This window comes from Canis lupus, chromosome 8, assembly GCF_003254725.2.
Source record: "Canis lupus dingo isolate Sandy chromosome 8, ASM325472v2, whole genome shotgun sequence".
NCBI classification, from domain to species: domain Eukaryota; kingdom Metazoa; phylum Chordata; class Mammalia; order Carnivora; family Canidae; genus Canis; species Canis lupus.
Genome location: NC_064250.1, coordinates 16635470 through 16663005, shown reverse-complemented (window position 1 = coordinate 16663005; position 27536 = coordinate 16635470). Strand labels below are relative to the sequence as shown.

The following is a 27536-nucleotide window of genomic DNA, read 5'->3' as shown; positions in this document are numbered from 1 at the left end:
TCTATGCTTTAACAAATAATTTGATTTGGGAAATTCAGCCACTCTAAGAAGAGAAACAACACTAACGGTTCTATTTAATTTGCATATTTATCACTTGGATATAAATGACACTACTGAAATTGTGTCCAAAAATATTATTCTTCATCCTTAGGCTAAAGAAAATTGTTTATTATTTGCATCAAATACTTCCATTTTTCACAAATACATGTTAAACCACCTCCTTTTTTTTTTTTTTTTTTTTTTGAGAGATTGAGAGAGAGGAAGGGGCAGAGGGAGAGGGAGAGGGAGATTTTTAAGGCAGGGCTCGTCTCACCACCCAGAGATCATAACCTAAGCCAAAATCAGGAGTCAGACACTTAATCAACCTAGCCACCCAGGTGCCTCAGAACTACCTCTCATTCTGTAAAATCAAGGCAAAGTACAAATTAAAGAAGTCTTAGTGTATCTTCTTTATTTAATCCGATATTTCAGGATATATGATGTAACTTGTGTTTATATTTTCCCAAATACCTTCAAATATAAATATTTTGAAAATACTTGAAATGGATAAAAGAAATGTTTACTGTAAAAGTATTCATTCTGAAAAAAAAATGGCTGTGGCTGTTGAATCATCCTTTGACTACCATTAAATTATTTGTATATCAGTGAAAGTAGGAATCTTTTTATGCATTTCTCCTTCATAAATTGCAGGGCATATAGTTAGAAAGCTCTTACCCATCTTTAAATTATCTTAACTATTGTGTTTCTAGAAAGAATCAAGTTCTTATCTATATATATTGCAACTAGAATTTTTTCTTTGGTATAACTTGTGTCTTTGTCACTTTCATCCCAGAAAACAAGATGTCCTTGTTGAAATGCCATTTCTTCATGTCAATAGTTTTCTTGACCTATTCAATGGAACTGGTAACAATATGCAAATTTCTTCCATGAATTCAAATGTGTTTCAGTAATTGTGCCCTCAGAATGTTTTTGCATTATTTCAAACATGCCTGTCCCCTTCTGTTCACACCTTACTACATCTGCCTCTATATCCTATTGTCATCCATCCTCTTCATGTGGCTACACCGGCAAAACTGAATTATAATGGGTGGATAGAAACCTGGTGGGAGAGAATGGAAATGAATTTTAAGTCAAGATTAAATTTCTTTCTAGGCTTCCAAAGGAATCAATGTGTCTATGACCTTAAGATTATTTTAGGCATCCACAAATGAGCTATTTTGATTAAACTACAAATAATTTTAACTTTGTGGATAAGCTTCTGGATAATTTTTAGAAATGAATTTTTATTCAAATGATAATTAACAAGAGGGTTCTATGAATTAATTTATTTCTCCAATTGTTTTTCCTTAAAATTTCACAATACCTGAAAAAAAACCCCTGCCATCTAGACTCATTTCTACCTCTAAGGATTAAAATAATGTCCAAATGATTGTGGATTATCCCTTACTATTCCCTTTAAAGAAGAGAACTTAAAGATTAAAGAAGATTTAAAGAGAAAGAATTTAAAGATTAAAGAAGAAATTTATCATGAATCTGGATCACATGTAAAGTAATCCCTGATACTGTCCCAAAGGTATAGATAGCTTCTGGCGAGAATAAAGGCATTTAATCTAATCAGCTTGTTCTAGGGTTATAGATGGATGGAATCATATAAGAAGTGGCAGCTAGGAGAAGCCTATCCAAAGATCCAGCTTTAGGTACAGTCTTTCAGACCCTTACTCCTGCCTTTCCCCACATTCACTCCAGATCTCTCCCTCCATACTCTCAATTTACACTCCACTAATCTCGGTCCTGTGACCGTAGAGGAGCCCTTATTTTGTCCTAAAAAAATTATCCTATATTCTTCATATTTTTCACTAATATTCTTTAAAAATGGTCAAAAATCCCAGGTATAATTTATTAGGTCCTTACTTGTGAGTATTATCTAAATTTATTTTAGCCCTAGGAGTTCTATTATTATTCTATTTTATATACTCCTTATTTGCACTACTCCTTGCTTATTGATATTATTCCGTGAGAGCCAGGATACAGTCAAACTTCTGCAGAGACTTTGTCTTCTGGGAAAGACTCCTTTCTTCCCAGCATCTTTGGGGGAGACCCTTTTGGGTTGATTTCCTAATCTCACATTTTCTGCATCTCCTCAATTTGAAACTTTTCTTTTGACTTCCAAGATACTTTGGCAAGAAAGTATCTTAGCTTGCGTACCTCCCTGCCCTTATGTCCCCCCCTTGGATTACCTTCCTTCTCCTTTTTGCTATCTAAAGGTATCCCCCCAGGTTTTATCCTTTGCTCCATTCTCTCCAGTCTCACATTTTGTTGCTGTGAACTTTACATAAGCACAAAGACAGGTCATGTCACATCACATCTAATGAAGTCTGCTATATTATTTGATAATATTAAATTTTTCTATAAAAACTGCAAAACAAGGTGGATGAAATGCATAAGTGGCAGGCATAGATAGTAAGTTGGTAGCTTATGACATGCAGGCAAAACTCATGGCCCATGCTAAGTATGGATAATGTGTAAATAGGTCTTGTGAGACACAGGCAGATTACATGAGTAAGTTAGTAACCTGTAACACACATTTATGACAGAGTTAAAGGAATATATAATAGAACAAATGAGAATGTTACTTATACCCAAAAGGGATGGGAAAGCCAAGTCATGATCAAGCCCTACCCCAAATCTCAGCAGAAGCACTGATATTCCTTTGAAGGCTTTTAGCATTTAATTTGAACTTCTTGTATGCTACCTTTTCCTACCATGCATACATCTTATCTCCACATTTAGCCTGAAAGCTCCCAAAAAGCAGGCATACTAACACATGCATCTTTTATTCCTGGAAGCATTTGGTATCCAGAACTGCTGCCTCATAGAGCTGAATAGATGAGGACATAATGTGGACATCTTGGCCAGAAATTAACTCTCTTTTACTGTCATTTTCATAAAGCTGTTCATCTGTGAAATAACTGATACTGTGAAAATTCAACATTTTATCAAAAGTTAATGTTCTCCCATTCTCTCAACAGTTAAGACGTGTGTATCACCCAGGTAGCTTAGAAGAGTCTTTTCTTTTTTGAATGAAAACAAATAACTAATCTGTACATGCATATGCTGGTGTGACACACTTTATTTTTAATATAATGAAAATATGTAACATAGAGAGAGTACAGAATAGCAGGTAAAAGCATTGACTTTAGAGTCCAGTGCCAGGTTTCAAGACCTGGATTTGTAACTTCTATTCGTGCAACCTTGAGTAAGTTTATTTTTTACCTAACTTCTCCAGTGTCTCCATCTCTAAATGGTAGGGAAAAGAAATAGTACCTAGTGCATAGGGCTATTGTATAAAATAAATGAATGAAAGCAGGCAAAAAGTGCTTAGAACAGTGCCTGGCAAGCAGTGAGCTGTCAGTACTTGTTAGCTTTTATTATAAAAAGCTACAAATCCTACAAAGCCATTTTAAAACTGATTCCTTTTTCTGTACTCTGAATAACCTTCCAGCCAGAACTATTTGTCTTTCAAAACTAGATTCCAGCCTCACATCCTCCCTAGATAAGCAAATATATATACACTGATTATCAAGGCTAAGAAAAGCTGAAAATAATGCTGATGGTCATTAACTCTAATAATATTCCCTTTGTGTTTGTTTTGTCTTGTTGAGTTCAGGAGCCATTTTCACGTTCATTGCACCATTGGATTTTCACAACACCTCTGCAACAAAAGTGACCAGCTTTTTACCTTTCACTTTTGAAAGGTAAGGAAACTATTGCACAAAGGGGTTAAAAAAAGGTTTGCCTTTAAAACAATGGTTTGCCTTTGTCACCCGGAGGATGATCATGAACTCAGGGCACTGCAACTCTTGGCCATAGACCTTTCTGCCTTGACACTGTAGAAAGGGTTCAACGGATGTATTTTAAGAGCTGGGATAGCTTCAAGCCAATAGTCTCTGACCAGCCCTCCCCTATACTTTTTTTTCTTTTTAAAATTTCCCATAAGGACAAATACCTTAATATTTGTTCCACTCAAGGATTTTGTCACTAGGAGAACACAGCATAACAGAGTTAGAAGAGCACGGACTCAGAGTTGTATTGTCTGGGTTTAATTCCTATTTGCCACTTACCAGCTGCATGACCTTAAGAAAATTATTTAACTTCTCTGTCTCAGTTGTTCCATCTATAAAGAGGGAGAATGATACTACCCAATCCCTTGTGTTCTTGTGAAGATTGTTAAGAATATGTGTCAAGCATTCAAGAGAGCACCTGATGAAATTGGTGCAGGCTCTTGTTATTTTTTTAAATCTGTTTTTCTTATGACTTTATTTATTTATTCGTGAGAGCCACAGAGAGAGAGAGAGAGAGAGGCAGAGACACAGGCAGAGGGAGAAGCAGGCTCCATGCAGGGAACCCGATGTGGGACTCGATCCCAGGACCCCAGGATCACGACCTGGGCCGAAGGCAAGTGCTAAACCACTGAGCCACCTGGGCGTGCCTCTTGTTGTTGTTATTATGTATGAGAAAGTAGCCTTAATTCTTTCTCACTCCGGCTGCTATTGGTCAGCTGCCTAATGCAAGATTTGTCACTGTATGGATCCAAACAACCAGACCCCATAGTCATCAAGGGCTTGAACTAAACTGCATTGCACCTCTCACCTGAGATCTTTGACTTTTCTAAAACTGCTTTCCCTCACATACCTTGAACAAAAATATCCGTGATCTCATATTGCCCCAAAATAATCTCGACGAGTCTTTTTCCTGACTTTTACCCTTGTCACCATGATCATCCTCCAGTTTCGGCTAAGGAATTGGTTGCTATGGCAACACTCACCACCCACAGTCAACAGTCAAATTTCATTTCTCAGATACAACTATTAGAAAATAAATGATCCATGTAACATTCTTTGTGTTTGTTTCCCTGTTCATTTGCAAAATCTCCTACCTGTTTGAGGCACTCCTAAATGGGATAAAAATGCCTTTTTAAAAATTTGAAGACTAATTTGTTAATTCAGACAAAAACACTATTTGAGTTTTCAATGTTTTAAAAATAGGCTTCTGTCAACATAAGGTAAGAAAGAAAGCACAGTCATAAGCTACTTTAGTCTCAGATTCTGTTTAGTCAAACTGCTTATTTTGTAATAGGAACATCAAATGAATTGTAACATGTTATTTGCTAAAAGAATCTTCCCTCTTTTATTTTTACACCCTGGGCAAAAATGACTTGTTCAACTATTTCAGAAACAAGAAGAGACATGGAGAATTTCTACCTTTATTCAGTAACCTTCCCACCAAAACCATTTTTATGCCCCTAATCTAAGATGAGATAATAAACAGCACATGATATGTGTACCAGCAGTGCCCAACACCACACATTTCTAGGATACTTTTCCAAGTACACAGTCAGGGAAAACCTAGCCTAGGCCCCAACACTGGGACATGTGTCAATAGCAACCATGTTTATTCCTTTACATACCTTACTCTTCAAACTTCACCCAGTGATTCTGTAACAAGCCATGGTTTCCCCAATGATGGAGGTAAGGAGGAAGCCCTACTCCATCAGCTCCAACTCTCCACCCTTTTGGGAAATAGAGATGGCAAGCAGAAGCTCCGCACCCCCCTCTTCCCTCTATCCTCCCATTTTTCCCTATCTGATGCTCTCCTCCAACCTCTTCCCCCATCTCTCCTAATACCCTTTATTGGTGATTATTCATCATGTTCAATACAGCACTTAAAAGGGATATATATGGATATAATAACACTGCAAGTTTAGCAAAAGAGTAAAGCTAAGAAAGATTTAGGACAATGATCATATAAATCTTTTCTTGAAATAAAACTTTTAAGAATTTTGATCAAGTGACATTAAAAATCAGTATATCTAGGAGTGCCTGGATGGTTTTAGTCAGTTAAGTATCTGGCTCTTGATTCTAGCTCGGGTCTTGATCTCAGGGTCATGAGTTCAAGCCCCATGCTGAGCTCCATTCTGGGCGTGGAGCCTACTTAAAAAAAATCAGTATATATAAATATAATAATCGATTTCCATTTATCCCAATCAGTAAGCCCCCTTTTGCCTTTTAACTTTATTAGGGTCTTAGTTGATTCTTTTAAAACAATAAAGACTCATTTATATAAGTGGATACAGAAGACAAGCCCAACTTGCAGGAGCATACAAATTAGAAGGCATTGAAAATATTTGTTCCTGTAAGATTATAAATATGGTATGTAGCAATAAATATAATATTTAGCCTCACTTTATGTTGAGTAAAAGATGCACTCAAAAATTTCAAAGAAGCATTTTTTTTTTTAGTTCAGAAAAAAATATGACAGGGATTTTTACAAAAATTCTAAATATCAGACAAGTCCTTTCTGCTATACTGACATTTTCTATTAAAAGTGAGTAAATATTACAGCCAAAAATCAATGAAGTAATTCCTTTTGGAGAAGCAATGTGGATAGGTGGCAGAAAGGTGATGGGTGTAGATCAGGAAAACTAACATCACAACAGGCAGCAAGGGACCAGATATGAAGCAACTGCATGGAATGAGATAATCCTCTATGGTTGAAGCTAGGGATGTCTAGCTTTCAGGAATGGAGATTAGTGGAGGGTTCACTATAACTGGGGAGGGATGAAAAGATTTATCTTATTGAAAGTTTTTCCAAGTGGATTTTTAAAATACTAGATGAATGTAATTGTCGACCTGTAATAACCATTTCTTTTTCTTGTATCTAATGCATCAGACCCCCTGTAATTATAATTTCAAGAAAGTTAAATAGCAGTTAAAAGAAATTAGATTTCAACATAATGCAAAATAAAAAAAGTATTGCTTAAATCCCCTGTATTTGAGATGGGAAGAAACTGAAGCAAATTCCTGGGAAGAGGTTGTACATCTACAAATCAAAGGAAATTTCCTGATGGTGACATCCAAACCAAACCATCTTGCTTGTTATCCCAATGAGTCTCAAGTGAAGATTGTTGTTGCTTAATTCAATTTTTTTTCTAGTATTGCGCTATCTTCATTTAAGACTTCAGAATATTTGAAATTAATAAAAGGTGCAGTGTACTCCTGATGACTATTCAATACAGCATGGAAGTTCACCAAAAACTTTGCAGGCTTGGAATTAAACTCTCAGAGATGTTAACAGAAAGATGAAAGAAAGCAATTCTCTCTCTCATCATGTCAATGGAGGATGTGTTTTCCAGATCCTTCTTCTTGTGTCCAGTACTAATAAGAAGAATCTCTACTTTGACAGCATACACAGTTTAAACCTGTAAGCATGCTTGAGTTGTCCACTTACACCTAAGAAACTACAAGATTTACACCTTGAGGCTATTTTCTCTCCAACTTATTTGAAAGGAGAGCACATCAGGGGACTAAACTCTGTGAGCAGTGTCTGATGTGATGAGTGGATGATTTAAAATGGGATGAAGGCTCACAAAATGTCCTCACAAAAATGACCTCTAGCCTATAGAGACCAAGGGCTCAAAACAAAGAAAGCTAACATCCATAGGCAACCAAACATTCTTATTGCTCAAATAAAGCAGATGTTTATTATTTTAATTATGAAAAGGAAAGTTCTGGTTTTAAGCAGCCTCTAGCAATAAAACAGGACACCTGAGGGCCTCATTTATTAGCTGTTGATATTAATCAAATAATCTGCATTTTGCTCTTCTAGTTGCTCTGGAAGATATTGATACAGTCCCATTACAAAGTATTAATACTCCAAGAATTATAGTCAGGAAACTAGGACTATTACACAGGAAACAATTGTAAATAATACAAGATGCTATGTTCATAGAGCAAAGGTTTCTAGTTCCATTGCCTGGTGAACTGGGGAGACCCTGGGCCCTGAGGCCTCAATCTAGCCCATGCCTAAGATATTGCATAAGGCTCTTGGAATCATCACAAGAAAGAACTCAAGGATGGACATGACATGGTGGGTGAGTGACATAAGCAGGAAAGTTTATTAAAGCAAAAGTATATTCTAGAGGTGTGAGAGCAGGTGAGCTCAATAGAAAGAGCTATACATACTAGGGTATGGGTCTCTATTGTTTATTAAAAGTTGTTAACAGGGTAGTGGAATATCATTACTTGTGGCAGTGATTTCTTGGAAGCAGGATTTTGGGCCTTTTCTTCCTTATTTGCTCAGCCTTGGACCTCAGCTTTAGTGATGCATCCTCCCGATCCCAGGACCAACACTGTCAGCCATCTTGAGTTTGTCTGGTTTGATCTGGCTTCTTCTGGTTTGTTTTTGGAGTACTGCCAGGACAGGCTTCTGACTTTCCTGATAGCTGGCCATGACTTTTTCTTTGCTGGCCTCCAGGCATCCTATTAGAATCTGACTGCCTACTCTAACAGTGGTGTTAGAAGAAAATAAGCAATCATGTAGAATTTTTTAAATTGGAAGCCAGAGTGGGGAGGGGAAGGGAGAGGACCATGACCTAAATGGACAGGTGCTTATAATCCTGTGGGGATGGAATAGAGGTCAGAGTGTGCAGGGTGGGAGGGCCAATGGAGAGTTGTAGGAATAGAGACCAGGAGGCTGATTTGGAGGCTATTATAAAGCCTTAAGTGACTTAGGGGAGAGGTGGTGGGAACAGAAAAAACACAATGGATACATTCAAGAGACATGTCTAAAGTGGAGTCACAGGAAAGAGGCCAATTGTTCATGGAAGAAAGGAAGAGAAAGATTCAAGGCTATCTATGGTTTCTCCTTTGGAGAAGGACCTTAACTTGAAATAGTCAGTTTATGTAATTTGGGCATGCAATGATGAAACATCAGTCTAAAAGCTGAATGCTTTTGATGTTGGAAACCCATATAAATATTGTGACTACAGGTCACTTCCAATAGAACTCAGGGCTCAACTGACTACAGGTGATATACATTTAAAACTGAAAAGCAGGTTGTGCCTGCAGTGTTCTCACCACCCTGTACTCCTGAAAAGGGAGCCCGAACATTCCCTTGGGAGTTCACAGACTTGATGTCAAGCTACCATTCTCACTCACTCTTTCAGTAGGATTTGATCCTGTTTCTACTTTTACAATACCTGCTCAGCCTTGGACCTCAACTTAAATGATGCATCCTCCCAAAACCAGGACCAATGAGTCTTAGTGTATGCTTTCTGTATCCTTATAGCTCTCTGGTACTTTCCTTCATAGTGCTTATCACACTTTGTAACTATCCATCTGTTAATTTATTGTCTTTCACAAATCCAAGTTCCTTTAAAACATGGAGATGTTTTTATTTTTATTTTTTTACCACTGTATTCCCAGTATAAGGCTCAGGGCCAAGGACATGGAAGATGTATGGTAACATATATTGAACGAATAAAGGAATTATCAGTTCCACTGCCTTTGATACTTTGGGTACCTAACGCATACTGTCTCCATGAACAGGAGTTTGATAATCAATCTCATGTGATTGGAGAGGAAGTGATAGATAAAAGAATGATGAAAAATATAGGCCAGATTTAATGTCTAACTAGATATCAGAGATGGAGAAGGTAATGCCAGTGACTTAAATCTGGGATGGCTAGAAGCTTTCTCTCTCTAATCTCAGGCTTTAGGGAATACTACATTTTAGGCCAAAGAAAATGCTCTCTTTTGGCAGTTAAGTCAGAGTTGTACTCAGATTCAAATTACAAAGTGTTCAATTATATGATAATTGTATTCTTATTTTTTTTAGCAACCACCATACTGTTTTCCATAGCAGCTGCATCATGTTATATTACCACCAATAGCATACAGCAACACAAATATACTTAACATTACTAAACTATACACTTGAAAATGGCTACAATGGTAAATTTTTCCACAATTAAAAAAAAAATTGAAGCGCTCATTGGGCACCTACTGGATGCTGCCAAGCACATTGGTAGCATCTCAGCTGACATTACTGGGATAGTACTGGCACCTCTAAAGCCAAGTATTTCAATGAGGAGTCAGAGGAGAGAAGATGGAGGATTGAATGAAAAGCCCATTCTAACTTTATCACTACCCTGAATTTTTATCCAGAGGGACTAAAGTATTCCCAGTGTTTCTAATAGCCTAAATATCAGTTTTTCTTATTTTTATTGAAAAATACTTGATTTACAATAAATATTGTATTAGTTTCAGGTGTGCAACATAGTGATTCAATATTTATACACATTGCAAACTGGACACCACAGTAGGTCTAGTTGCCATCTGTCAACATACATAGTTATTATAATATTATTGACTATATTCCTGAATATCAGTTTTAAGATTGTGAAGTAATCTGAAAAAAAATAGGTAATTGCATGAATTTCATTTGGCCTTCCTTCATTTACTATTTTGTTTTCATTACACCATCCCAGGTTGGATGTGAGATGATTTCATCCTCTTTCATCATTGGATTGTCCCTTAAATCCTCCTGTACTCTAATTATTAATACTGATAGGGATGCCAGTAACTTAAAATATCAAAGGGTATTGGCTTCTGACATCTCCCTCATATGTCTGGGCTCTTTTAGGAATCCAGAGTATTCTGTTTAACAGTTTCAAAAACTGAAAGGAACACATTTTCTGAACACAAACATACTATCAACAGCAAACATATTACACTTACTCCCTATTGACTAAAAATATAAGTGTGTGTGTGTGTGTGTATGTGTGTGTGTGTGTGTGTGTGTGTGTGTGTGTGTGGCTTCCTAGGTGATGAAGATTTGGAGAGTGAGGACCAGGAAAGAGTCCCTTCAAGGCTGAGAAGTAGCAAAGGTAAAGGTTGTTTGTTCCAAATGGCCAGAAAATTGAATTCTTATCCCTCATCTTCAAAGAAGGATAACACAGAGCTTATTTTGTGTCCTGAAGAGAGAGTTAGAGAAGGACCCGGGATTTGCCCTCTCACTACTGGATTGAGAGTCCTAGATGGAGCAAAGTCTTGGTGTGTGCATCTGTTGCTTAACAAAGGGGACCCAGCAGAGCCTTTTCTGAATGCGCTCAGTACAGAGAGGAAAAGAGGATTTCCTGCTCTGCTGGTGAAGCCTTCTTTGTGCTGAAATCAGCTTTCTCCACAGTCTTGCTATTCCTCAAGGAGGGTCTAGGAGTGAGTGAGGAGGGATTTATGCAGCCTTTTCCCCGACTGGGTATTTCTTCTGCTTTTCCATGCCGCTAGGTAGAAGACCCAAAGCCCATAGGAGCACCCCACACCCACCTCCGTATTTCTCCTCCTTATCCTGAATGCACATTTAGAAACAATTCCAAGAAGTCTGCAGTTGTTCAAGACACCCCAAGTTATAACAGCATGTTTCTAAACTCCTTCCTTGACTCTCACCTCCATCTCCTAGGATTCAGGGTTACCTCGTCTAATAGAAAACCAGGAAAAGTATACATCTCCAGAGGTTTCCCCAGTTAGCTTTCCAATTAGCACATGCCCAATCACACAGTGTGTGCAGAAGGGTTATGATTAAGCAATGACATATTTACAAATACATTTAAAATTGTGAATGCTCATGCTAAATATAAGAGTTTGAGAGACGGTGCAATATTCCAATCTGTCAATAACTGCAAAGTCAAATCTACAGTAAGACCATTCACAAAAGGTGCAATTTGGCAAAAATATAGTAATAATGATCTTTAGTTTTTCACCGATAGATGCATGTGTATATAACTATAGTATAGCAGGTAGCACTTTTCCCTCTCTCCCCACTAAAATAAATATTATGTGAATTCATACAAAATAAAGAGGTGGTATACCAAAAAGATATATGGCATTGATTTTATTGAATAGATTTGCCTAAGTCACTGCCATTTTAAAACAAAAATTCCTGATGCTAAATCTGAAGGTCAAACAAAAATCTCCTGAATTTATCAGATTTGAAATGCTGTATAATACTGAGAATAAATCACAAAACTGGAATAGACAAGCCAATTTAGAATCTGTTGGGCAGGAGTGTGTGCATTAATCAGATACATAGGCCTTAAGATAGTCCAGTTATTAAGTCTGACTAATAATAATTTCAAGGTTCCCACTGCCTCTACAAGGTAAATGCTAAGGTAACTGCTGATTATCCCCAGTACTTACAAAGTGATAACAGATAAGCCTAATAGGATTTGAATTTAAGTAGCTGTGATTTTTTTCCCTCCTTCTTCCAGCTTTGTGAAGTGGAAATTGTACAGGCTCCAATGGAAAAGGAACAATTTCAGACTTCAGGCATGCCCTGATGATCAGACACACTTAACCACACAAATCCTCCAAGACCAAATCATAGCGTGAAACTAGAGTCAGATCAGGCACCAGAGTATGCTCAATAAAAACACTGTTGGCATTGTTACAGTGAGAATTTCTTAACAATATTTTCTAAAGCAGTATTTCAGATCAATTCACACTAGCCAAGGAGCCTAGAACTGATGGCCCCACAGAAAAATTATATGATTCTTGAGAAAAAAAACTAGAAAATCCTATGTGTTAAATTGCCAACATAACATTTTTGCAAAGTCACTAGGCTTTATCATATTTGTTTGTACTATATAGGTGTGTACACTGTATGTGTGTGCAGTCAACTGTCATTTCTTGAGTGCTTATTATATGCCAGCTATATTGCTATGGACTTGGGATAAGTGCTGAAGAAGAGAGACACAGTCACTGCCCTAAGAAAATACAGTCTAGTGGAGCTGTGCTTCTTTAACTTTTAATGTGCATACAAATCACCTGGGGATCTCATTAGTATGCAAATTCTGATTCAGTGTGTCTGGGGTAATGCTGAGATTCTGCATTTCTAATATACTCCCTTTTAATGCTGATGTTGCTGGCATTTGAGTAGCAAATATTGGAGGACACAGACATTAAATCATACAAATAACTATATGCTTACATTTGTGATAAGTGCCATGAAGAAAAAAACAAGGATCTATGAGATCAAGTAAAATGGGGGACCTAAGCTCTACCTCAGAGCTAGGGGAGGGGATATTTAAGCCAAAAGCTGGAGGATGGTGGAAATACATCAGGCTAAGCAATAGAGGCCAACTCTGGTAAATGCCACAAGTACCTTTGGTGTCTTTCTGCCTGAAGCTGCTCTCTGGACACCAGAGTATGCTTAACCTGTGCTCCGGGATTTTCAAATGTACCCAAAGCCAACTACTCCAGAGTTATTTGCATTGGGACAAGAATTTATAAATAAATATCCCAGCTTCTCCACCCGTTAGTGGACACACTTGGTTGGATATCATAGTCTCTGAGAGGGTTCCCAGTAGTATTGTGCCCTAGGAGCCTACAATTATAACTCATATTAACTTTGACTTTCCTCTTTTCTCTGTATCAGTCCCTACTCCTGGCCAATGACTCTGGTCTCACCTCCAAATAAGTTACTTTCTCCTAAATCCTTGTTTGCTTTTTGAGGGAACTCAGATTGAGAAACTAACCCACTCAGAGAGGACAATAAACAACGATGACATATATATACATGTGTGTATACACACACACACACATGACTAGGTTGAAATATAAGGGGAAGAAAGATATAGAAACCTGAAGTGAACACAGGCCACTTTTGCTTTTGGACGTTTGCCCCCAATCCTAGTGATCTTGAATTTCTGTTTTGATGATCTCATGGGGAAAGAGGAACAAATTGTAATTATAAACTGCCCTATTCTATTTCCTGAATTGGATGATGGCTTCATGGTTGCTTGAAAAACTGCACATCAGTGGTTTAGGCACTTTCCTATATGTATATTATATTTCACAGTATTTTAAAATGTACTTTTAAAGAAACTGACAAGAGAGGAATGATTTAGGCAAAGGGAAAACATGTAAGAATTATGTAAATGTTTTGGAAGAACAAAGAACGGGCCAGGGTGGCTGGAGCCATGATGAACAATGGGAAGAATGCTGGAAGATTCATTCATACATTCATTTACTCATTTGTGACAAGTATGGCCTTTTTTAATGGAGTTTTCATTGAGTGGGAGACAGGCAAACAACAACAACAACAAATGAGCAAGCAAATTTCAGAGATTAATGATTGTTATGAAGTAAACAAAATAGATTGATGTCATAGAAAAGCAGCGGGGGTGGGGGAGGGATGGTGGTAGAAGGTTGCTCAATGGGGTAATGGAGATTGGGTTACCTAGAAAGATCTCACTGAGGGTACTGGCAATTGAATTGAGATGAGAGGGAAAGGAGATAAAGCTAGAATGGGGCATAGAAGCTAGTGCCTGGAGGTCTTAGTAAGAATTTTGAGCTCTGTTTTAGAGCAATGGAAAGCCATTTAAGGTATTCAAACAGAAGAGGGAGATAATCATACTAACGTTCTTAAAGATCATCCTGATGACTCTGTGATGAATGGTTTCCAGTGACAAGACCTATCATAGGGGCTGACAAGGATGCCAAAATAGAGACATACAACTGGATTTATTCAGGTTATATTATAGACTTAAAGTAGAATATTTCTCACATTAAAATATCTGAGTAGTAGGATAAATGTTTATAATTTAGAACTTGTTAGGCGTTTGGATTATAACAAGCCTTTTGTGTGCATGACTCATTCTTACATTATTTCTTGATTATAAACTTGGCAATAGGGAAATATACTGATTCTGTGATGGCCACCAGAGAATAACTTTTTTATATTACCTCCAGGGTACATGGAATAAGGTCAGCATTGTCTATTTGGAAAGCAGTTTGAATGAAGGAGCTACAAGTGTAATGTTTTTTTAAGTTTCTTATTTCTGTACTTAAGTCATGTTGTTCACTAAACCAGAAGAGTACCTATCATTGTGACATACATTTCTGAGATGACTGAATATGTGTGAATGGATGTAGATGTCATAAATACAACGCTACCTAAAAGAATTCTTTATCTAGTCAAGCATATATTAATTTCTTTGGTTATGAGCCTGAGTGATCTGTTGGATTAAGAGTCAAACCAAAAAAAATTAAAAAAAAAAGAATCAGGGATCCCTGGGTGGCGCAGCGGTTTGGCGCCTGCCTTTGGCCCAGGGCGCGATCCTGGAGACCCGGGATCGAATCCCACGTCAGGCTCCCAGTGCATGGAGCCTGCTTCTCCCTCTGCCTGTGTCTCTGCCTCTCTCTCTCTCTCTCTGTGACTATCATAAATAAATAAAAATAAAAATTAAAAAAAAAAAAAGAATCAAATCATATATCCCGATTAAGTCATAATGATGCTCACTGATCATTTTGTTAAGGTCCAGTACAGTTCTAAAGGGCAGCCCAGGTGGCTCAGCGGTTTAGCGCCGCCTTCAGTCCAGGGTGTGATCCTGGAGACCCGGGGTCGAGTCCCATGTCGGGCTCCCTGCATGGAGCCTGCTTCTCCCTCTGCCTGTGTCTCTGCCTCTCTCCCTCTCCTCTCTGTGTTTCTCATGAATAAATGAATAGTTTTAAAAAATAATTAAAATAAAGGTCTATACATATTTTCACAATTCTTAGTCTCTAGCTTAGATTAGCTTCTGAATGCCATGTTCTCCTAATCGAATGTTATCTCCTTCTCAATTTCCTCTGAAGTATTTTTATATATTTTAAGTGAACTGAAAAATATGCTAAGACCCAGATGTTGTTTTTTTTCTACAGTTACAGAATTTATTTAGTGAGGATCAGCAACTTTATAAATTTATGAGACTACTTAAGATGTGATTAGTGAAATTTTATCTATATTTTTGTTTCAGATATTTTAAATTAAATAAAATTGATAATGTTGGCCTAAACTTACTCTTCTCCTCATATATTCTCTTTAGTCCTTTGGATGGCATTGTTAAAATGAATGAACCAATAAATACCATATATGATCCTTACTGATAATACAAAGGTTGTCTGAAAGGTGTAGAAACATTGGGAAAATATTTTATTTATTATTCTTTTTCAGATTAATAATTGGCTTAAATTTAAAAATGTGTTATCTGCAAAAGACTATGGGGGTCAAAAAATACATTTTGAAAATGTAACTAACATCTTGACTTTATTTTTATTTTACATTTTGAAATTCAGATGTCCAGAATCAGACTAATTATAATTTTTGATTTATGTCATTCTTTCATTTGTCTGAATATAGTCATATTAGTTTATTTTGTTAATTACTTATTTATGTTTAATAATGCAATAGTCACACACGAAGTCACTATGCAAAGCAAAAGCTGAGACTATAACAACAGCTCTAATCAAATCCTGTTTCCGCAACCAATCCATCCCCCTCTTCTCTCTCACCCAAAGGACCCATCACTCGGAATCTTCTACTCATTGTTCCTTTTATCTCATTATAACAATTTTTCCTAAAATATGCACAAATATACATATTTAGTAGTTTTTTTAAATTTATAAATGTACAATCTTTTGGCACTTCTGCCACTTAGTATTGTATCAATAAGACTAATTCACATGGTTACTTGCTGCTATAGTTTATTCATTTCCATTGCTATATATTTTCATTGAGTGAATGTATCATGGTTTATTGATCTACCATCAGTTGCTAGACATTTGGAGTCATTCTGGTTTCTGCTAATATGAATAGTGCTGCTATAAATATCCTCTTACATACCTTCTCTTATTCATGTGCAACAGTTTCTGTTGAGAATATACCTGGGCACTGGGGTATAGAGAATGTAAGATTTTAAGAAAAAAAAATGCCAAGGTTTTCCAAAGTTTGCTGCTCTCATCTGTAATATATAAAAGAACCTGTGAATCCACACTTGCTATTATCAAAGTTTTTAATATTTAGGGACTCCTGGGTGGCTCAGCATTTGAGCACCTGCCTTTGCTCAGAGCGTGATCCTGGGGGTCGGGGATCGAGTCCCACATTGGGATCCCTGCATGGAGCCTGCTTCTCCCTCTGCCTATGTCTCTGCCTCTTTCTGTGCCTCTCATGAATAAATAAATAAAATCTTTAAATTTTGTTTAAATATTTGGCATCCAGTGGAGGTAAAATGGTATCCTATTATGCTCTTAATAAACATCCCTTTTAAGTAAAAACATTCCTTCATTTCTGTTTTTTTTTTTTTTTCAGGAATACTATACATTTCAAAATATGATATTGGCATATAGACTGATACAAAGTAATGAATTACAAACTTACCTATGTCTTACTTTGAGTTATTTATTTATTTTTTGTAACTCTCCTCTCAAGTTACTGCAGGCATGGCCAGGGCTGGGACATGCAGTTATTTTGGCCACAATGTTCTCTTCTGATATCCCACCTCTTGAATGGCAAAATGCCAGGGTGTGAGATCATGTATTTGCTATAAGCTCTCCAGTCATTCATTCTTTCTGATTCTAGAAGCTTCACCTCATCCCAAGTGATTTAAAAAAAAATATCTGAGAGATTTCCATTGTCTACTTAGGTTTATAAAAGGTTTTATTTTATTAAAATACATAGTGCTACATGGACACATTTATGAACACAGAATCATTTGATTGCAAAGTCTATAGAGTTGCCCACATGATGAAGTGTTTTTAAAATCCGTTCAATTAGATTTCTAGATGTTCATGTTCCTCCCTCATAAGACATTTGTTACTTAATTTAAATGCAAAGTCATGTTTAAGGTGACATGGCCATCTGAAATGAAGGACTAATGAATGTCCTTTAAATTGGAAATCAGCACGGATAGTAGAGAAATCCTGCGGCGAAACACATCAGCAAAAGCAAGGTAAGTGTGATAATGATTCATGTATTTACTATCATTTCCTAACATACATAGAATTTCCAAGAGGAAAAGAAGAGTGAGAGCAGTGGTAAAAAGGAGGTGGGGACATACAGAAGTGATCCTGAGACCTTCCTTCCTACCCTTTCTCACTAATCTGAACCGTCTAATCCAGCATAAGAAAGTGAGTTTAAAAGTGTGGTATGCATTATTCATGGAATGGCAACTTTCATTCTGATTGTAGGTATTTAAAAGCATGGTGCATGTTAAGTGAGCTTAGTTGAAACTCTGTGCTTTTATTGCAATATATTTGGTTACTGTGAACCAAGGTAGATAATGCATTTCCTAAAATGATACAGAATTGCCTAAATTGCTAACAAGAAAATCTTTCCATAGACAGTGCAGTGTTTAAGCTTGTCTTCATTTACTCATCTTTAATTCTTCCCCACTTCCAATTGAGCTGTGTATATTTTTTAAAAATTGGAACGCTGTGGGCAGCCCGGGTGACTCAGCGGCTTAGCGCTGCCTTCAGCCCAGGGCCTGATCCTGGAGACCGGGGATCGAGTCCCACATCCGGCTCCCTGCATGGAGCCTGCTTCTCCCTCTGCCTGTGTCTCTGCCTCTCTCCCTCTCTCCCTCTCTCTATGTCTCAAACAGATAATAAATAAAATCTAAAAAAAAAAAAAAAATTGGAATGCTGGAGAAATGGACTCACCCGTCTCTTAGATGAGGGGGTATTTTTTGTTTACGGTATATAATATGCATTATAATGGAATAAATAATTTAATTTCTTAAGAATATTGAACTCTAGTGTCCCTTCAAGGGGACTTTTACAATTTACCGATACAAATATTGGCACCCAATCACAGGAGAAAATGATATTAAAATAGTTCAAGGATAAAGTTACACATGGGGTAGTTGTTCTCAAACATTAATCAGGCCACGATCTCATTTTTCTATAACATACAAGCTTGAATAAGTTATGAAGCAATACAGTGGTAAGGAAACCTAACTATACAACAGTTAAGATCGATGCCCATTATTTTTCATTTGGGCCTAGAAGTACATTTCCTTTCCTGAGTGAACCCATATGGCCGTTTCAAGGAGAAACAAATGGAAGCAAAAAAGAAACTTTAAAGCGAGCTCTGACTGAAGACGCAGGATTTACCCATTTAGGATACGCAAAGGGAGCTCTAAATTCTTAGACTGGCAATTAGCCCCCAGGAATCTCCTTTGACAGAACAGAGAAGCAGAGAGCAGGAGGCTGGCGCCCAAGCGGTGCTGCCTCTGGCGGTGGAGGGAGAGCCCCAGATTTCCCACCAGATAGATGCCCTCCGCGTCGCCCCAGCCTCCCGCCCGATGACGCCTGGAGCCGTCTACACGTTGCTGTGAAGCCAAGGCGGCTGGCCCGGACGAAACACAATGGGCGGGTGTGGGCTGTCAGCGAGTTCCTCGTTTCCAGTCCTTCCTGTCAACGTTCACCGAAGTGTTTTGGGATCTGAGCCCCTGAAACTTTCTAATGGGGGGGGGGGGGGGCACAGGATACGTTTCTTCCCAGTCGCGACTTTCTCTCTTTTTCTCCTGCTCTAAGCAGGGTGTCTGACCTGGTCGACTGTGTACCCCGCACCCCGGCGCCAGCTGTGTGCGTGACCCCAGAAGGAATCAGGGCTGCACGGGGCCTGGCACAGCTCCGAACCCATTTCCTGTCGCGGCCTAGGGGAAGCTGCTTGCCGCCAGGACCGTGCTGGGGAATCTTGGCAGTTGAGGGCCCCGGCGGGAGTGGGGCGGGGAGGCGGGGGAGGCCGGCTGGAGGGGGCGGTGACCGCGCTCTCGGGACAGCTCCGCGCCCTCGGGCGGGACAGAGCCAAGCCTAGTCGGGAACACTGTGGGAGCGGGGCCTCCAAGATGAGGCCGGCGCTCGCCCTGTGTCTCCTCTGGCAGGCGCTCTGGCCTCGGCCCGGCGGGGGCGAGCACCCCACGGCCGACCGCGCGGGCTGCTCGGCCTCGGGGGCCTGCTACAGCCTGCACCACGCTACCATCAAGAGGCTGGCGGCCGAGGAGGCCTGCAGTCTGCGCGGCGGGGCGCTCAGCACCGTGCGCGGGGGCGCCGAGCTCCAGGCGGTGCTCGCGCTCCTGCGGGCAGGCCCGGGGCCCGGAGGGGGCTCCAAAGACCTTCTGTTCTGGGTGGCGCTGGAACGCGGGCGATCCCACTGCACCCTGGAGGACGAGCCGTTGCGGGGCTTCTCCTGGCTGTCCCCCGACGTCAGCGGGTCCGAAAGCGACACGCTGCAGTGGGTGGAGGAGCCCCAGCGCTCCTGCACCTCTCGGAGTTGCGCGGGACTCCAGGCCACCCGGGGGGTCGAGCCCGCAGGCTGGAAGGAGATGCGCTGCCACTCGCGCGCCAACGGCTACCTGTGCAAATACCAGTTTGAGGGCTTGTGCCCGGCGCCGCGCCCCGGGGCCGCCTCTAACTTGAGCTACCGCGCGCCCTTCCAGCTGCACAGCGCGGCGCTGGACTTCAGTCCCCCAGGGACGCAGGTGAGTGCGCTCTGCCCCGGGCAGCTCTCCGTCAGAGCCACCTGCCTCGCCGACGAGGTCGGCGCGCGCTGGGACGGGATACCCTCCGGGGCTGTGCTCTGTCCCTGCCCCGGGAGGTACCTCCGTGCTGGCAAGTGCGCGGAGCTCCCTGACTGCCTAGACGACTCTGGAGGCTTTGCCTGCGAGTGCGCGGCGGGCTTCGTGCTGGGCAAAGACCGACGCTCTTGTGTAGCCAATGGGGAAGGACAGGCGGCCCCTGAGGGGACCAAGGTGCCCGCCAGGCCTGCCACTGCGGCCAGCCCCGTCCCGAAGAAAACGTGGTCACCCACGGTGCACGAGAAGCCAGGAGAGGTACCCCATGTCCCAGGACAAGGCAGTGCTGCAACATCTCTTCCCGGGACCCCTCGGTGGGGAGCACAGAGCACGATGTCTACCCTTCGGGTGTCCCCTCAAGCCAATTCAAAGGCCACCATCACCTCTTCAGGAAGCGTGATTCCCAAGTTTAATTCCACGTCTTCCTCTGCCATTCCCCAAGCTTTCGACTCCTCCTCCACCGTGGTCTTCATACTTGTGAGCATAGCGGTGGTGGTGTTGGTTATCTTGACCATGACAGTGCTGGGGCTTTTCAAACTCTGCTTCCACAAAAGCCCTTCCTCCCAGCCAAGAAAGGGGCCTTTGGCCCAGCCGGGCGTGGAGAGTGATACCGACGCCGCTGCTCTGCGCTCCAGTTCTGCGCAGTGCACAGACTATGGGGTGAAGGTGGGGGACTGTGGTCTGCGGGACAGGGCAGAGGGCGCCTCGCTGACAGAGTCCTCTCTTGGCTCTGGTGACACATAGGGGAACGGGACAATGGGCACTGCTTCTGAGCAGAGTTTTTCACTTTCAATGAAAAGGGTAAAGAAGAGGAACTTATTTATGCGACTGACTATTCTTATAGAAAATCCCCTTCCCCCCAATTCCCTCTACTCCACTGAGGAGCCAAATCTGAATTGGACACTCATTCCCTGAAGATGGAAGAGGTGGGAACAAGTGGAAGTGCCTTATGGTGGTCCTGGGGGCCGGGATCCTACTGGGGAGAGTTATTTCCCTGTGCTGATTCCTGGGCATTTGGAAAAGTGGTTGAACTTCTAAGGCGTTGGAAGCAGACAGAAAACAATACAATTAAAAAAAAAAATTTAACCAACATGGAAAGGAAACTGTCTACATTGTGCAGGTTGGACATATATTGGTTTGAACTTTCCAGCCAAAAAATAAAGAACTGTTGATAACCCACATCCAAATATCATTGGTTTCCCGGAGGATTAATTATTTAGGAAAAACAGCTGAGGGCACGCTGAGAATAGCAACAAGAGTTTATCCTGCTCTTGTTGAAGATTGACGGGGAAATCTTCAAGTCCTTGTAATGAGGAGTAGATCTTTAACAACTGGCAACTTTTTTCTTGGTCCTTTTTATACTTTGCTTTCAAAGTCACTGCTACTTAGTGCTCTGCTATAAATCCAAACTGTAGTGTTGCCAGAGTAGTGGCTCTGGAAGCAAATTATAGTTGGCCACCAGTTCAAGTGTTTACTGTGTGTCCTTGCTCAAGGAAACAAAAGATTTGTGTTTTCCTCATCCAACATTTGTGCTCTCCAGTGTAATGACCTTCCCAACGAAATAGCCCTCTCCTAAACATCAGGATGCTGATCCTCACTTCCAATTATGGCGATGTTAATTTTCAATTAAAACGTTAATGCTAAATATTGATTTGAAATCTTCTGGGTGCATTAAAGCAAAAATGAGCTGGATTTCTTCCAAAGTTGCTAGGTTTTTATGCACTATTTAATCCATGAAAAAACCTGAATTCTAAACTATTTCCTTACCTCCCTTTTAAAAAGAAGTGTGTGTAGTGACCATACATGCCCATCTTGGAATGTTTATCATTTAACAGCCAGCATGGTAAGAGTTAGTAGTATAAGAAATAAGTGGTAAATACAAATATTTATCATCTTGTTATGACTAGGGGCATTGGAAAGTAATCTAAATTAAGGATTCATCTAAAAATAATTAAGATGTGATAATAATCACTATCTAGTGGAATTGAGACCCCTATAAAATATCCCACTTCGATTAGTATGCTAAGACTTTAAGTGTGTGGGGGTTGTTACATGGAGAGAGAAGGAGAAACAAGCTTAGTAAGCAGGAAGAATGAAAACAGGACTATATTTTCATAGAACCATCTTGATGTTCTTAAGTGTGCAATGTATAAAATACATATATAAAACATACATGGTATTGTAACATTAAAGGAATAAAGTAATAGGTAATTTGCTTCATATACTACATATATGTCTAGTTGTAAAATAAAATCACAAGTGAATTTGAGTTAACATTTGAGGGAATTTTAAATAAAACCATTTCAGAAGAGAACTAAAAGCAGGTAAGTAATGGCTACTCAGTGTTCCTAACTTGTCAAGAGTATGTCTCAGTTCACCTCAGTTGTGGTGTTTTATCCTTGCTCTTTACTACATGACCTCTCTGCAGAGAAGGTTCTGTTCTATTTGAACAGAATATAGGATCTTTTATTTTGTAACTTGAAAAATAGGCCCTTCTATAAGTGAACTGAACTGTAAATTATCTATATCTATTATTATAAATATATCTATAATTATTTATACCTGTGTGTGTGCATATATCTGTGTATGTGCTTTGTCTTAATGTAGATTGCCTTTATATCATGGTTAGAATGCAATGGAGTATGCATCAACTTATGATGCAATATGACGTTGGTGAAATTACAAATCTTGGGTTCCAAATGCCCTATGTGAAAAACAAATAGGTTTGGGCTCAATTACTCAACTATTACCTGCCATTATTTCCCTCTTGTAAGTAGAAAAGGAAAGAATTACAGAAAACCATCTGTTTTCATGTTTGATTTCCTGACAGGCAGCAATTGCAGACCAAGCTTCATATGACTGTGTTAGATTTCTGGCTGTGAAATCTTCCATACAGTTTTGAATCCATGGCAGAATCAGGCCAGCCCAGCTTGCTCTCTGGAGACCTAAGGTTAGGGATATGCTGCTTCTCTACTACCACTTCATTACTTCTCCGATCCTTTGGAGGTTCAATCCTTTCTTACTTAAAACTCTCTGTCCCCACATTCATCAAATATAGCTGCCTGTTCAGTTATCTCCTTAAAAGGAAGACTTGGCATCTACTTTATAGTCTTTCTCTTCAGCCTAAGTCCTGCCATTATTTTACAGAATTTCAAAGCCCTCGTGTATGACTCTTCCAATGCCTGTACATTTCAGTTTCTCGACTTCCTCACTTCCAGTGACTTTCCCTTCATTTTAGTCATCCAATCCAACAACCACAGCTTAGCCTTTCAGATGATTCTAAAACTGCTTTATGTCTGAAATCACAAATTCACACCTCTGTATGTTTGCACATATGTTGAGACTTGTGCTTTAGGGAGTTTTGCCACTGATTATAAGTAAACCATTATTGTTTGACCAGTATTCTCATAGAATTCTTTTTTGTTTCCATGAGGTTGGTAGTGACATCTTCTCTTTGATTTCTAATTTTAGTAATTTGAACATTTCCTGTTTTGGCATGGGATTCGTCTAACTAAAGGTCTATCAATTGTGTTGATCTTCTCAAAGAACTAGCTTTTGGATTCAATGATTTATTTCCCTATTGTGTTTCTAGTCTCTTTCATTTATTCTCATTTAATCTTTATTATTTCCATCCCTATCCTTGTTTTGGGTCTAGTATATTCAGATTTTTCTAAATTTTTAGGGTGATAAGTTAAACTATTGATTTGAGATTTTCCTTTTTTTAATATAGGCATTTACAGTTATGGATTTCCCTTTAAATACTGCTCTAAATGGTCCAATATGGAACTGGAGGGTATTATGCTGAGTGAAATAAGTCAATCGGAGAAGGACAAACATTATATGTTCTCATTCATTTGGGGAATATAAATAATAGTGAAAGGGAATAGAAGGGAAGGGAGAAGAAATGTGTGGGAAATATCAGAAAGGGAGACAGAACATGAAGACTCCTAACTCTGGGAAACGAACTAGGGGTGGTGGGAGGGGAGAAGGGCGGGGGGTGGGGGTGAATGGGTGACGGGCACTGAGGGGGGCACTTGACGGGATGAGCACTGGGTGTTATTCTGTATGTTGGCAAATTGAACACCAATAAAAAATAAATTTATTATTTAAAAAAAGAATAAATAAATAATAAATAAATAAATAAATAAATAAATAAATAAATAAATAAATGGTATCCAATAAGTTTGGGCAAGTTTTGTTTTCTTTTTCATTCATCTCAAAGTATTTTCTTTTTTAAAAAAAGATTTTATTTATTTATTCATGAGAGACACACAGAGTGAGGCAGAGACATAGGCAGAGGGAGAAGCAGTCTCCCTCTGGGGAGCTTGATGTGGGACTTGATCCCAGGACTCCGGGATCAGGACCCGAGCTGAAGGCAGATGCTCAACCACTGAGCCACTCAGGCATCCCTCAAAGTATTTTCTAATTTCCCATGTGATCTTTCTCTTCAATACATTGGTTATTTAGGAAGATATTGCTTAATTTCTACATATTTGAAAACTTCCCTAAATTCCTTCTGTTTTTAATTTTTTTTTTGTTTTTAATTTTTAACTTGATTCCATTGTACATACTTTGTGTGATTAGAAAGCTTACTTTGTATGGTTTCAACCATTTTAAACTTATTGAGTCTTCTTTATGGTCTATCCCAGAGCCTAGCTTAGGTCTATCCTGGAAAATGTTCCACAGGTACTTGAGAAGATAGTGTTGGTGTTGAGTAATGTACTATAGCAGTCTGTGTCTTTCAAGTCCTTTATTTAAGTTTGATCTTTTTCTTCATTGAGGGCCACTGAAGTCTCTTAACTTTTTATTGTTGGATAATATATTTCTAACTTCAGTACTTTCAGTTATTTTTAAATGTATTTTGAGCTCTGTTATTAGGTACTTATATGTTTATGGTTTATAAACATAGATATTTATATGTTTATGGTTATATCTCTTGGTGTATGGGCTCTTTTTTCATAAAATATCCGTTTATCTCCAGTAACATTTTTTATTTGTTTTAAAGACTATTTTGCATGAGAGCAACTTCAGTTGCCCTATGGTTGCTTTTTCTTGTTATATTTTTTTACATCTTTTTAGCTTTCAACCATTTTGCTTTAAATGCAAAGTATCTTTTGTAGACAGTATATGTTAGGACTGTTTTCTTTAATCCATTTTCCAATCTCCACCTTCTGAATGGATGTTAAATACATTTGTGATTATTATAATTACTGATAATGTAGGATTAAATCTGCCATTTTCTATTTGCTTCCTCCACGTGTTATCTCTCTTTTGTCCCTGTATTCTATTACTGATTTTTTTGTACTGAATATTTTATAGAGTGCCATTTAAAATCTCTTGTTTCTTATACTTTCATAAAGATTTTTGCTAAGTGGCTACCATGGAGATTATAATTAACATCTTAATTTAAAGACTATGTTATTAGGATTAACGTCAACTAATTTCAATAGTATACAACAATTTTTCTCCAACATAGTTACATCTTTTTTGGGGGATCGCATCAGGCTAACTAAAGGCCTGCTACCTCCCTCCTTCTTTGTGCTATTATTGCCAATCAAATTACATCTCTATACAATGTAAGCCTACCATCACAGTTTTATAACTCTTGCTTTATTATGCAATTATCTTTTAAATCATATAGAATAAAAATTATAAAGAAAAAATACATTTATACTGTCTTTCATATTTACCTATGTTGATACATTTACCCGTGCTCTTTATCTTTGTGTGGTTTTGTGACTGCTTACTGTCTTTTATCATCATCTTGAAGGATTCATGTTAGTATTTCTTATAGGGCATGTCTTATAGGGCATGACAAATTCTCTCAATTTTTGTTTGAATATGGCTTAATTTCTTCATTTATTATTTTTTTAAAGATTTTAATTATTTATTTATGACAGAGAGAGAAAGAGAGGCAGAGACACAGGCAGAGGGAGAAGCAGGCTCTATGCAGGGAGTGTTGTGCCCAAGATTGCGAATCCGAGAAACCACCAAGGAGCCAATACCGATGCAAGTGCTCGAGGGCTTATTAGCAAGCTCGAGCTTGGGTCCAAGTATACCCGACACAGTAGAGCAGGGACTTGGACCCTGAAGTGGGTTACAGCTGGGTTTTTTATAGGCTGGTCTAGGGGATTTTCAGAAGGGCTGGAGGAATTTCTCAAGTTCTGTTTACATTCTGATATGGGGCTTTCAAGGGCATTGAGCTCTGTTCTCATTCTAATATGGGACTTTCTACCATGGGCGTGGGCTCTGTTGTCTTTCTGATATGGGATTCCCTGCTAAGGACATTGAGGACATTCTGCAGTTTTTCCCATAAAGTTCAGCTCTTATTCACAGGGGCCTAAGATGGCTGTACTTGTGCTAATGCTAAACTTTAGGTGGGATGGCCTTAATTTTTCTCGGCCTCCACAGGGAGCCCGATGTGGAACTTGATCCCGGGTCTCCAGGATCACACCCCAGGCCAAAGGCAGGTGCTAAACCACTGGGCCACCAGGGCTGCCCTCTTCTTCATTTATTGATGGATACTTTTGCTAGATATAGAATTAGAGGTTGGCCATCTTTTCCTTTAACACTTTGCCTAAGTCAACACACTGCCTTCTGGGCTTCATGATTTCTGATAAAAGCCAGTTAACTTTTTTGAACATCCTTTGTACATTTTGACTTGTTTTTCTCTTGCTACTTTTGAGCTTCTTTCCTATGACTAATTTCCTGTTTCTTTGTATTGCTTTTGCATTTTTGTTGAAAACTGGTTGTTTTAGATAATATAATGTGGCAACTCTGTAAATCCACCCCCTGATAGCCACACCACAGTTTGGCTATTGCTGCTTATTTGGTAGCATGCCTTATACAAGCATCTGCCTTCCAAAATTCCTGGAAATATGTTGAAGCATTGCAAAGCCCCTATAGACATCTCTTTCCCCAAATCTTCCTTTTTTAGTTTTTGTTCAGTCTCTGGTTTGTTAGATTAACATCACCACCTGCGTTGGTTTCTTAAGGCTGCTGTAACAAATTATCACAAACTTCCTGGCTTCAAACAACAGAAATTGATTCTCTCACAATTCCGGAGGATTAAGTTCAAACTCAAGGTGTTGGAAGGTCTTTGATACCTCTGAAGTCTCTGGAAAAGAATCATTCATTGCATCTTCCTAGCATCTGGTGATTGATGCAATCCTTGATGTTCCTTGGCTTACAGCTATATCATTACAGTCTCTCTCCATTATCACATAAACTGCTTATCTCTGTGTCTTTTATCTCTGTGTCCAAAATTCCCTCTTTTTTCAAGGACATCAGTCACTGGATTTAAGTCCCACCC

The 27536-nt window shown here is 39.2% G+C and overlaps 1 protein-coding gene across 1 annotated transcript; it reads left to right on the top strand.

Moving 5' to 3' along the window:
* The first annotated feature begins 19407 nt into the window (after nt 1-19407).
* On the top strand, nt 19408-22783 carry CLEC14A (C-type lectin domain containing 14A). Its single transcript, XM_025443238.3, has one exon. It carries the CDS (start codon nt 19499-19501, stop codon nt 20966-20968), a length of 1470 nt encoding a protein of 489 aa, XP_025299023.1. The 5' UTR covers nt 19408-19498; the 3' UTR covers nt 20969-22783.
* The last annotated feature ends 4753 nt before the right edge of the window (nt 22784-27536 follow it).

Coding starts and splice junctions, on each gene's coding strand:
- CLEC14A (XM_025443238.3), top strand. CDS start 19,499: ATGAGGCCGGCGCTCGCCCTGTGTCTCCTCTGGCAGGCGCTCTGGCCT.